The sequence below is a fragment of the Sander vitreus genome, chromosome 11 (genome assembly GCF_031162955.1).
Source record: "Sander vitreus isolate 19-12246 chromosome 11, sanVit1, whole genome shotgun sequence".
In the NCBI taxonomy this organism is placed as follows: Eukaryota; Metazoa; Chordata; class Actinopteri; order Perciformes; family Percidae; genus Sander; species Sander vitreus.
The window spans coordinates 18,671,333-18,684,410 of record NC_135865.1 but is presented as its reverse complement, the minus strand read 5'-3'; the positions used below and the strand labels follow the sequence as shown (position 1 = coordinate 18,684,410).

The 13,078-nt window shown below is 44.0% G+C and overlaps 1 protein-coding gene across 6 annotated transcripts in view; it reads right to left on the bottom strand.

The window, feature by feature from the left end:
• Positions 1 to 13,078, bottom strand: part of myo16 (myosin XVI) — a 109,957-nt gene that overhangs the window by 8,451 nt on the left and 88,428 nt on the right. For 5 of the 6 annotated variants that reach the window (XM_078262087.1, XM_078262089.1, XM_078262090.1 and 2 more), the window contains exons 28-34: positions 11,738 to 11,834; positions 10,860 to 10,956; positions 10,468 to 10,741; positions 8,270 to 8,652; positions 6,922 to 8,172; positions 4,256 to 4,411; positions 3,136 to 3,221 (exon numbers count right to left, since the gene is read on the bottom strand). In XM_078262087.1, coding sequence (XP_078118213.1) covers positions 3,136 to 3,221; positions 4,256 to 4,411; positions 6,922 to 8,172; positions 8,270 to 8,652; positions 10,468 to 10,741; positions 10,860 to 10,956; positions 11,738 to 11,834 — 2,344 coding nt within the window. Of the gene's footprint in view, positions 1 to 872; positions 978 to 3,135; positions 3,222 to 4,255; positions 4,412 to 6,921; positions 8,173 to 8,269; positions 8,653 to 10,467; positions 10,742 to 10,859; positions 10,957 to 11,737; positions 11,835 to 13,078 lie in introns of all 6 variants that reach the window. The other variant, XR_013502680.1, reaches the window with a different exon arrangement.

Here is a 13,078-nt window from a genome sequence, read left to right as displayed (position 1 = left end):
CATCATATAACTGATATATCTGGTCTAACTTGATATCAGCGCCAATATAATAATAACTCAAAGAATTATTCAGTTAAATGGATATGCTGATCCTCTCACAAGAACCCAATGCATCACTGCATAGAGATAAACTGATGTACACATTGACGTACACATTTTCTGAATTTAGAATCTGAAAAAGTCATTTCACTGAACAACAAACAATGCTGGTAGCCTTAAAGAGAAGGAAAGATTATAGTGTGATTAGAATATCTTATGGCAGTGATGATGAGCAGGTATACAGATACAGAGAGTTTGGCTGAACCCAAGAGCTGCAGTTTCCTTTCAGAAATGAGGGGGTGGGGGGAAGCAGCAGCAGCATCACTGATTCTAGGATCAGACTTTTCACCCCAGTCAGAAGAAAGGGCAAATAGCTAATCTGATTCCAGACCAGTGTTTAAAGGACAAAGAGCACAGTAAACAAGGAGAGCAGGTGAAGCTAAATGATGTCCTGGTAAAGCAGTGGTTTTCAAGACTTTTCTTCCAAGGGCCCACACGTTCAGGGGATTTGAATCAAAACAACCAGGAATTTTTATCAAAACATCATGTTCCTGCCTTAGATACTGATTATTATTGGAATCCATTGTAACTGCATGAATTCAAGATGACTGCAGCCTCCATTCTCCATGAAGGAGCAAACTAAAAACAATTTAAAGCTACTGCACAGGACGGTAAGTGGACTCCAAAAATAGACTTTGGGTGGAGTATTACTTTAAACTCAGATAAAACTTCTGAGGCTTTTTTTTTTTTCATTACTGTCATGATCCTACACTGGGTCTATGAAAAACACTGCTATTAAGGGTGGAGAGCAGCGAGGAATGACATACACTCACCACATCCCTACATGAGAGCAGGGCTTCAAGTGACCACCCCTGCCCGCCCTCACTGTTTTAGAGGGCGGCTCCCGCACCGAAGGGAGAAAAGTTGAGATGACCCCTCTGGAAGATAAAGGAGGGAGTGAGGGTAACACAGCTAAGCTCATTAGAATCGAAAGAAAGAGAAAGAGAGAGAGAGAGAGAGAGAGAGAGAGAGAGAGAGAGAGAGAGAGAGAGAGCCCAATAATTCACACATTCTAAGAAAAACTTTGGAAAGCCAGACTATTATATTAGCAGCAGGAATTGGCTTCAGACTTTCTTGAAGTCTATAAGAAGACAACCTTAAGCACCCCGAATGTTTAGTCAACCTGAGAATTGTGAAGTGGGTACACAGTGTGCCTTCACATCTCTAGTGGCAGTGTCTTATGAATGATGTGTCCTTTGCTTCCCTGAAAGTGGGACACTATGTGCTTTGTTCATTCTTGTGTTTCATGCACCACCGACGGTGACACTTAATCATTGACTGATGCAGTCTGCGATGAATCTGAATCAGTTTCCATGTGTTGAATCCTTCTTATGAGTGTGGACCGGGACGAAACAGCTGCATCCTGGAATACACGACGCAAGGACACAGAATATTGAGGAGAGCATTTACAGTGTGGACGCCGTTACGCAAGACCTTTTAACCTCCTATGTAACCTGCATTATGTTGACTTCCAAATGAAACTAATGCAGTGGTGGAACGACTGCGCAGTAAAGGTTAGAATGGCAACATCTGGCTACAATGGAAACATCTGTAGATTGACTATTGTTATGACAGCCAGTGTCTTAAATAAATCTAATTTCCTATTAGAGTTTGTGGGTTCACTGCTCAGCCTGTGGACATGATCTTAATAACAGGAGAGAGAAAATATGTGTGCATGCGTGTGTGTTTGAGTATGTGTTTGTTCGCCGAATGTAAACAGATTTCGGCTATGACGCGTTCCAGCCACGCTCAGCAGCCACATTTCTAGCATAGTTTGAAATTGTTTTGCCCACATTTTTCATGTTTTGCATACATGTACATGAATATGAAAACCTTTTGATGCTTCTAAAGACCATGCATTTTAAATGTCAATATAGCCATCTCACAGCACAGTTGCTTTTGATTAACCTGCGTTTTTGTTTATTTTGTTGGACGATGTCGTGCTATTAAAATAATGATTTTATCTGCAGCTCAGCTCACACACACACACACACACACACACACACACACACACACACACACACACACACACACACACACACACACACACAGGCTAGAATAGTGAATGATCGTCTCTGCCAGTTGTAATGGAGCCGGGTAGTGAAGCAGTCAGAGCCTGTGTACATTAGCCGTTCAGGAGTAGTGAGTGTATTATTTGTAACCAGATCTTGTCTTTTCTCATCCAGTAAATACTTTTCAGGTGGTAACAGTTAAACTTTAATGGGAAGAAATAATCTAAAGTGAAAGTTAGAAGGAGCTATAAGTCCAATACATCACTTGCCCACCAAGCTATTTCTTCAGAGTGGATATATATGACTTAGTGGCAAGACAAAAAGGATAAAGAGTGTTCTCAGATAGCTGTTATAATATTGTGGTAAATCTTTCTATAAATTACGAGGCAAGGATGGATCTTTTCAGTTGATTGACTAGTAAGACAAAAGAATCAAAAGAGAATATGGCCTTTGTTGATAAAAGACAAAGTACAAAGGTACAGCACAGGATAATAGACATGAAAGTTTTGTGTCTCTATGCTGTGACTGGCTGTCCCTGAGGAGGTCTTGTATGCTGTGTTTAGTTATGTGACTGTGATCAAGCTGGTAAGCCGCTATATGTTATGGCTTTCTAAAATACATGCATTTATCAGTTTGTGGTGTGTCTTTGTTTTCAATATGTTCTTTCACTCTAGATAGTTTCTACTTGGTCATCAGATTTATATCAGAGGCTTTGTGAGTTATATCAGAGGCTGTGTGTGTGTGTGTGTGTGTGTGTGTGTGTGTGTGTGTGTGTGTGTTCCTGCATGTGTGTGAGCTTGTGTGCAGGACATTCAATTCAATCCTGTAACCATACACCAGTCTACAGAGCCAGAGAAAGAGTCACATGTCATGAGTGACACATTTGTTCAAAGGAGGCCACTTTCCTGTCCATTCAAAATGTCAACAAACGCACAACAAAAAACGGGCCTGATATAGTGGTGTTGCCATTGTCTGCGTGTTAGTGTGCGTTTGTGCTGTTAAGTGCCTATCTTTGTGTGTTTACCTGAGTATGATGGCTGTCCATGTGTCTGTGCAGAGAGGTGGAGCTGGAGGAGTTTGACTTGCTGTGACTCTCATCCTCCAGAGACCCTGAACACACAATATCAAAAGCACAAACATCTGACTGCAAGTCCTCCCACACAGACAAATACAGACTGAAGGACACCACACCATTCAACACAAGCATGGGTTGAAAAAGCTTTTTCTCATGCAAAAGGAAATGTTATGAAAAGACACCCTTTTTGTCAAACTCTTTGAACGTTTAAGGAATACTGGGATCACTCTCCAACTCAGGTGACTTCATTATGTCATGTAATATTCCTTCTCCCCTTCTTCGGTGCCCATGCAGTGCTTTGATCTCAACATTTTATCTCTAAGATGAAGTAAGTGATTATGTGACTTTGTTGTGACATGGGCAAAAGGGTAATAGATGAGTTAACAGCTAGTAGCCTGACGTGCACCTCTCGAAAAATGTAAATACACGTCGCAGCGACGTATTTCCCACCTTGGTCAGAAAACAGAGGGGAGACACTTTGTTTCTCTCACTATGACTCTAGAGTCGGTACTCGCTCCGAATAATCGCCGTCACTCTCTCACCCACTCCCCACACACACACACGCCAGCTCGACGCACACACCAGTGCACAAGTATAAACATCAGGCCACTTACGTAGGCTATGGCGAAAGCTCTGCGTGGAGCCTTCGCAGAACCATAAAACAAGCTTTAGTCTGGCCCGCCTGACTACTTTCTCCACTGCAAGTGAGTGGAGTTAGTCTAGTTGTAGGACTTTTTAGGACATTAATTACAGCAGTAGCATATTCCTTATTTAGAATCACATGGCCTATATGGAGCCTGATATTTTGTTGTATGCTCTACTCATCTAGATGCACATCTACACACCAACATGACACTTACATATATTTGTAAATACATTCAAAATGTATTCAACCTGCTGGACTTGATAATGTTTTTTTTCACTCACAGGTGGAGTTTATTTATTGGACAATTATTTTTGCTCTAGTATTTATCATCTGTGTCACCCTTGGCATCGATCCACTTGGACAATCTATATGGTAAGTAATCTGCTTTTGAATAATCTGCGTAAATGTGCAATGCACTGTTACCATTGGAGATCTGGTTGCCGTTCTCTACGGGGGCGGGGATTGAGGAGTGAGGATGTGTGTGGTTGTTGGCGTTCTTGTCCTGTAGCTGCAGAGATGGTGAGGTGGGGGCAGAGCCGCATTCTTCCCTTCCTGGCAGATTGATATTAGAATTGAATCCTGGGAAGAATATAGGAAAACACGCTACATGTCAGTTCATGGCATATACAGTAGATATTTAGATTAAATCATGCATAGTATTTGTGGGGTACAACAAAAATTAAAAAAGTGCAGGGAGTCTGTTGTTTTAATTTGTAATATTCGGCTAATCATGTGTTAACGTTAATGTGTTCCAGTATCTTCTCTCCACTTGGTCCCACCCCTTTTCCATCAAGCCTTTTAAAAAGTATACATCTGCTCTGTCTGGCAGGAAGGTGACTTCACATGACTTGCCTCTGCCCCTGCTGCAGCTCCTTGGGGCTCCCATGCTCTCACACACTGAATGAGTAAGTAACTGTGGCTCCATATATGCATGGAAGTGTGAATGGGAATATGTCAGCTGCCATCCCAATATGAGAATGTGTGCCTCCTGGTCCCCCCCATGGTCACAAGATGCCTAAATATAGACTTAGCAAACTCTACAATAGGTCCCATGGGGCAGGTGTGTATTTCTGAGGGACAAAAGGCCAGGTAGAGGGAGGGAGTCCATGTGACAGTTGCATGCTTGAGAAGAGTCACAGTGAGTATTTGGATTTGTACAATAAAGACTATAATGAGGGAGAATTGGACTTTCATCCAATTTTGGGAAATCCGTATGGTGCTGTTAAGGCACGAGGTGTCTTATGACATTGATTCCCTGAAGCCTGCCAAGACCACCTGCCCTCTTCCCCTGGCATTCCTGTGGTTTTCTCATTCCCTGAGGATGACGAAGGGGAGGAGGAGGAGGATGAAGAGGCAGCTGCTCTTCACAGAGATGTCTGGGATAGCAACTGTAACCCCTGGCCACTCCCACAGCCTCCGGTATCACACTCAGTCATTAAACAGCTGAGAGAGAACGGAAGTAGGCCATCCTGTTAAGCCCTTCGGCATCCCTCTGCGCCCTGATCTAAGAGGACCGCCTGCTTTGCCCACTCAAAATAACAGCAAGGTTGTGAACCCCAGTGCCAGGTTCCCCTGTCACACACACTGTTTCCATGATGCCAGCGATATCCTGCGCTGCTCCAGGCGCTGACGAAGAGTCAAGCGCAAGATGTCACGTGAGGCATATGCGTCAGCCTGTGCACTAGCTCTCATACCATCTCTTATAAGGAGTTCATCTTCCTGCCCCTTGAACTTATTACGTTAATAGACATATGACATAACTATGTCTCAAGCAGTTCCACAATAATATGAGCCTTTTGCAAGATGACTGATTATTGACCAACAGCTAATACTTTCACTTGAATATTCTCTGCTGTTGCTGGGCAGTCAGACTGCCTTCGGTTGAAAATGAATGAGCTGTTAAATATTTGATATCCATTCTCATCATTCTACTGCTCATGTATTATTAACCCAGCTACAACTAATACACTTGGAGGAAACACTCACAAAAACACAATGGGACAACACAGTGTCTATCTTTTCTCGTATGCCCGTTTTCTCTAGCTGCAGTATCAATGGGAAATTCACTTTCATAAGGGCAACACAAAGTAATTTCCTTGTGAGTTTGAAATCTCTCAGCTGAGGACCCTCCCTTTTCATTGACTAAGTGTGACAAATACGTTTGGCCTCTTTTTGCAAAGGTCAACCTGCATCAGTGTCATAGAGCCTGTATGTGCTCTGCATGTAGTCCACTGAGCTACAACAACACACAAACACAGCTAGATCATACTTATTGTGCATGATGATGCTAAATGGGCTACACCAGCTAGCTCATTAGGTAACATGTTAGAAGGCAGCTGCAACAGCCAAAGGGCACTGCACTGGAGACTGTAACAAATTGGCTGCCTCAAATGGGCCAACGGGAGTGGCTGGCTACAACACCTGAATCAATGTAAAGAGTTTCTAAATCTAGAAAAAGGGGATTAATGACAAAGGATGTTGGGTGCTGGTCCATCTCACCTCCATACCACTCAAACACAGAGCATGTGTGTTATTACTTACCTACAACCCTACACTACTTCTGCTGTACAGAAGGTAATCACCCAGTAACCAATAAATCATGTGGCACAGAGCAGGCTGAGACTTTGATCATGACCTCATCACAGTAGCTAGAACACATAATGGACACATGCACTCCTGCACAAATATGCAGGCGCACACACACACACACACACACACACACACACACACACACACACACACACACACACATCCACATTGAGGTGGGTTAAATGGGACACAGTGTGAAAAATTACAACAAAGCAAAGGTTAACTCCCCACCCCCTAGACATATACCGGTGGCTTAGCCTAGTCCGGCCCAAGTTATCCCAACAGCAAATGGACCATTCACCCATGAATGTAGATGCATTTAAAAACAATGACTGGAAAAGGAAGGATAAATAGTTATCCTATTGTTGTGGTGTTCAAAACTGGTGTTGTAGTGTTCAAAACAGTTTATGTTATGTGATCTTCTCTCTGCTAGTGGTTTAGATTTGTGGAACTGTGTGTGAGTGTGGGTGTGCACGTGTGTGTGGGCAATACTGACAGACCTCCATCTCTCATCTTGCGGCCAGACGTGGACTTCCTCAGGAGGCTGCGCCCAGAGCTGAACAGAGTGTTGAGCTCATCCAGGGGGCTGGTCAGGGGTCTACCATTGGCTGGGTTGAACAGCAGGGGAGATGAGGAGCACGAATGTGCTCTCCGAGGCTCAGGACGAGACATCTTTACTGGGGAGTAGGGAGGTGGCTTCCCCAGTGGTTCCCCGCTTGCCCTTTGAGAGGATGAGGTTTTGGGGGAGTCCGAGCTCCCTGTGACAGATGCTGCGCGGGTCAGAGTCAGGAAGTTAGCCTCAGGCGGGAAGGGGAAGTGTGAAGGAGGTCTGTAGGGAGGAGGTGGGGCATTGGTGGGAGGAGGTGGAGGGGTGAGTGGAGGTGTGGACTTCTTCTCTGGCATGAGGACAGTGAGGCTAGGGGAGGAGTCAGCCCTCTGGCGGGCATACTGTGGGGACAGGGGGCTGTCTGGGCCAGTAGCATAGTTCAGGTTAGTCTCAAACACAGGCAACTTCTTTACCTCTAGTGGGGTGAGGGGTGACTCATCTGAAGCAGGGGAGCAGGTGACGGGGGAGGGGGGAAACACCAGGAGAGGTGGACGGTGGGGCAGCAAGTTGGGGAAGGGAGCAGGGATGTCACAGCTGCCATCTTTGCCATGCTGAGTTTTGGGAGCTCCGCTGTTGGACGTGCTCTGTGAGTTAGTGATGTCCATGGAAGCTGTCACCACTGCTGCCATCTGTTTCGTCTCCCCGCTTTTAGGAGGAGATGCCCCTAATCCTACCAGGCTCAAGCCGAGAGCCTCCAGTTTGGCTGCCTTGCTAACCACAGAGGCAGGAGTTGCACCATCTTCGTGAGGGTAATACTTCATCTCCTCATAGACGACCTCTGAGTCAGCCAGCTCTGGGCTATCAGGAGGCTCCTGGAGGCTCCGAGCCCGTGGCTGGGAGCCCAACATCTCTATGTACACGTCCTCTTCGTCTTGGCCCTGGTAAAGGCTCAGGCCTATCCCTTGTGGGGCATCTACAGAGGCTGCTTTCTGCATCAAACCACCAAACCCTCCAAATCCCCCAGCACGAGACAGCAAGGCCAACTTTACATCAGCAGGACGCAGCTGGTGGATGTGTGGTGCTACAGCATTGATCTCCTCATATGAGCCCGTGAGCTTAGTGTTGGGACTGCGCTTAGGTTTGGGGGGTGGCACCTTCCTCATGGTTGTGTAGTCATCACTGTGGGGACGGGGCTTGGACAAGGCTGAGGAAATTTTTAAAGAAGCAATTAAATGCATTAGGCAGCAGCATCAAGGCACAAAAACTGTTGTATCTTCTAAAGACCAGTAGAGGTGATATACCTGCAGGGTCTGTGGGGGATAGCTGGGATTTAGGAGGGCTTCCAGCTGGCGAACCATAGCCCTCTGGGGTGGGGCTCTCTTTGGCTGCCATCGTCAACCCTGCACTAACTGCTTCATAAGATGCACTCAGACGAGTGTTGGGGTCCCTCTTTGGTTTGGGCGGAGGTTGCTTACGAGGAGAGGAAAGACTTCCCCCGCCTAACCCATCCTCGTTGGCGTGAGCTACCTGCTGCAAGGCTGGTTTGATGGATGGACTGGCAGAGGAATGGACCATGTTGTCCATAGCGGGGGGGATGGGTACCGAGCTAGACCGAAAGTGGCGAATAACTCGACTGCCACCGTTGACAGGACCATCATAGATTTTCCCACTTTTCTCCACAACCCTACAAATGGGAAGAATAACAGAATTCATACTTAAAAGAAAGAAAAAAATTGTTTGACCATTTGTATTATCTTAATCACTTGAATGATGAGCTTGAATCATGCTTTTCACAAAAGAAGCATACAAGCTTTAGCTACAGGCACAATTTTTTTCTCCTCTATCCAATAGTTTTCTGATCCAGATTGAGTTAATGAGATCATTTAGATCAGTATGCTCAAACTTAATGTATGCCTGCTTCAACTGTCACACCACAAATATGAGCTAAAGAGGCCAATTGGAGGACAAAGACCAAAGAGATTATGCTTTAAATCTAATCTCCTTGCAGTAATTTGATAACATCCAGTTTGATTTTTTCTTTGCTAATCTGTGTGAACCATCTGTTGGTTCCAGGATCGCAGGCAGGGGGTGTCCAAGCATGTGTGTAGGTGATGGGGGAGGCATTTTAAAAACCTGCAGAGAAATTAGGTGAGTTTTGGTGCGCATTAATCCCCTCTACAATACGGCAACTGCAACTCCTCTCCCAGTCGGCCTACTGACACCCCTCCTCCTGGTGGAGGCCTCCCTGTGCTCCCGTCTCAGCAGCAGAGGTTACATGCACAAAGACACATAGAGGACACAGAAATCATGGGTGTTTATGTTCACTTTTATCTTTCAGGATGTATTGCTTTATCCTAATGCTAAAACTCAATTTTAATAATTAAAATTGATCAAAAAGTATTACAAATGTGTTGCATTATGGTGACTTTTTTGTGGTGACTTTTTACATTTTTGTTTTTTTAACTGTGGCCATTGCTCATTGAAATGATATACTATAGTGAGTGCCTTTTTCACTGTATTTACTTTTACTTCCCTTCTACAGGTGTTTGTCTAAGATGATGAAAAGCACAAAACCTGTATGTGTTTGTAAGTTAGGCAACCGATCAAAACAATGTAGTGAACACATATTTTCTAAATGTATCATACACTCATACAATATATTATATGTACACATTCACAGGTTTATAAGTGCTGTAATGTATAAGTCACATTTCAGGTACTACCTTAAACAAGACTGTAGTTTTTCGAACATTAGAAAAATGACTTACTTAAGTTTATTAAGCACCCCCCTCAAGGAGCTTCTTATTACTTTCTTTTTTCCAACCCTTTCTAATTTAGCCCTCCAGGGTTATTCAATTTTCTCCAGGCATAATATTAGAATTAGGTGAGGTGGAGATAAGCGTGGAGGAAAGCGTTCCATAGGTGCAACTCAATACTAATACAATCTGATAACGCAGCTCATTATCTGACTATCCATCATGAAACATACAATTGAAAGCCTACAGCGCACAGGGACACAATGACATCATTAATAACAAACGTCGGGAGACATAGGCACACACATGCAGAAGCACACATACACATAAATACACACGCACTCGTACACATTTATGAATGCAAATGGTTCCCTCATACAGTCATAAATCCTGTGAATGACAGTAACTGCAGTTTGTTAACTTTCCAGGCTAAATACATAATACCAACAGTCACCATGAGGCCATCACATTTAGTATTATATATTATATTATAGTTAGTAATAAAAACCCTATTTCAGTGAGAATATAGTCTTGATTGGTTGCATTAGTACAAAGTAATCAGTAGCATGGTGCAAGCCTATCCTCCAAACAACACATTAACTTTTTAATCAAATGAATATTTGGTCAGAACGGGAATAAAATTACATCAGAAATACAAATGACAAATGGAGAAAAACTAATAAGTGTACATCGACATTGCTTAAATATTCTGAATGAAAGTGTGTGAGGTGTTGCTAATTTACCTTCTGACAGGCTGATCCTCTTCCTCGCCCACCGGCTCAGGCCTCTCACCAAGTGGTGGGCTGCTGCCAAGGTTGTTGAGAAGGCTGTTGCCATGGCAGCGCAGGCGGTCGCTCTCTCGTGCGATGTCGGATGCATTTTGGATGACTAAATGGTCGTAGGTTCGCAGCCCCATGTCTTCTGCCCCCTGCAGGAAACGCTGCACACTGCACTCCTCTTTCTGCTGTAATGACAGCCTGCGATGGACGCGCTGTCTGGCCAGCCAGCCACGCACCACTGAGACATAAGGAAGAGGAGAGGAGGAAGACAGAGACGTCAGATGTGTTAGGGAAACAAAGACAGATGAATCCCTAAAGAACAACATGGGTTGTTGGTTTGTTATTTTGGATATTACCTTTCTGAGAGATGATGATCTTTTTATGAAGCTGATAGCAGCGGTCGTTGAGCTGGTCTGCCTGCCAGTATCTCAGAAACACTTTGCTGCTGCCCATCTACACACACAACAACACAAGTCATCTGATCAAACATATATGCAAAAGCATTGTTGTACACTACAGTGCCATCATCATCAGCTTCTGGGAGTCTTCTGCTGGAAATCTCAGAAGAGTGTGACTTTCTAGTTAAGAGATGGTAGAGCAGTGATGTAGCAATGATGTTTGATAATAGGTGGGTGTGGAGTGCGGGGAGGGTATGGAGTTTACATGTTGACACTGCATTCATGTTCTGATTTAAAGGGCATTTTGGGGGGGGGGGGGCAGAGGTCACTCTATACCAGGTGCACAGAACTGTGGGGGTGACATATTTTCACAGACACTATTCATTTCACCACACGCTACTTGTAGGAGTGGTATAAAAAGGTGTCTGCAGGGCATTGTGGAAGAGTGTGTATGCGTATGTGAGGCGGGAGCTTATGTGACCTGTAGGGTCCCACACTCAGACACAACAGAAGTCTGGCAGACAGGACAGAGAGGGGGGCGGACGGGTCCATGCTGCTGCTGCTGTGTGTGTGTGTGTGTGTGTGTGTGTGTGTGTGTGTGTGTGTGTGTATGGAGAATAATGATGAGGTGGGACAGCTGGAAGGAGTTGTCAAAGATTCCATGGGATCTTTCAAATAGAGGGTCAGGGATTAAGTAATTTGGCAAATCTTTTGTTATTGATGGAGACAGAAAAAGACACACACACACACACACACACACACACACACACACACACACACACACACACACACACACACACACACACACACACACACACACACACACACACACACACCTGCCATCCCTGGAGTTTGGCCTGTTGCAGAACTGAGCGGCATCTCTCTTCTGGTGACAATTTCTTCTTGTCTCCCAAGACCACAAGGTCTTTATATCTGAGACACACAAATACAAATGGAAAACATTAGAGCTGAATTGCTAAACTTAACAATGTAGACGGGACATAGTAACACCCCATTTTCAGAAACAATGGGTTCAAAGGTCAGTGGGGTCATGTGGCAGACCAGCCAAACAGCTGTTCCCATTGGTGTTGCCCTAGGCAACCGTTGCTTTGAATGGTCAGCTGGATGGAGACAGTGGTTTGTTTTTGCCTGGGACGACGGGGGTGAAAGGGAAAGTGAGCAAAACATGTTGACACAGAACCCAATGACATAAAAATGAAAATATACAGTTCTTTATATGTACATGTCAATGTTTTGTATGTGGTGTGAATTCTGGATATGTAGACATGAATGAATGAGTAGCATAAGGGAGACCGAAGTGGGCTTATAACATAAATTGCCTGGACCAGATAAAAAAAATGTGACTGGAATAAAAAAAACATTCTCCCCTTCATAAGCAGTTACTTCTGAAAGGCCCCTTTTTTCTACTGAAGAAGAAAAATGTGAACATAGTTAAAATGGTGCAACTGACAGTGTGTGTTACGTCTGGTGGTGACGATACACATGCCACTAATAGTATACTTATATGATTTATTAATATATGAGAAAAATATGAATAGCTACAACCAGTCCTTCCAGAAAAATGAGTTTTTTTGTGATTGTTGCGGGCAAAAATCCTTGATTATGCGGCACGTTTTCTTAAAAAATGCGATGGAATATGCGGGATATTTATGCAATTTTATGCAATGACATTGCAGGAACTTGCAAAAATTGCGGGAACTTTAAGGTTTCATCATGGCTTCATTGTGGGGTTTGCAGCTTTTCGATGATGTTCACGTCGCGTAATTACGTCACTTCATAACGTTCCCATGGCAACAGGGGAAAATGGCTGCTCGTGTGAAGTAAATGCAACATTTTTCAACTTTCTGCTAAGATATATGTGACTTTTTTGCAACGAAAATGCGGAGATTATGAAATCATGCAAGCCCCGCATATTTTGCGCGGAAATCGGCAATTTACGTGGCGAAAGTGCGGCGTATTTGAAAAAATGCGGCCCCCGCATAAATATGCAGACTTTGGCTGATTATGCATTGAATAATGCGATCGCATAATCACGTTTTTGTGGAGGGACTGTACAACAGAAAGTATGTTACATGTACAATTTAAAAAATAATCTTAGATAAAAGGTGGAGTCACAAGGCACACAATAAATACTATAGGCTTTTCTTACAGCAGAC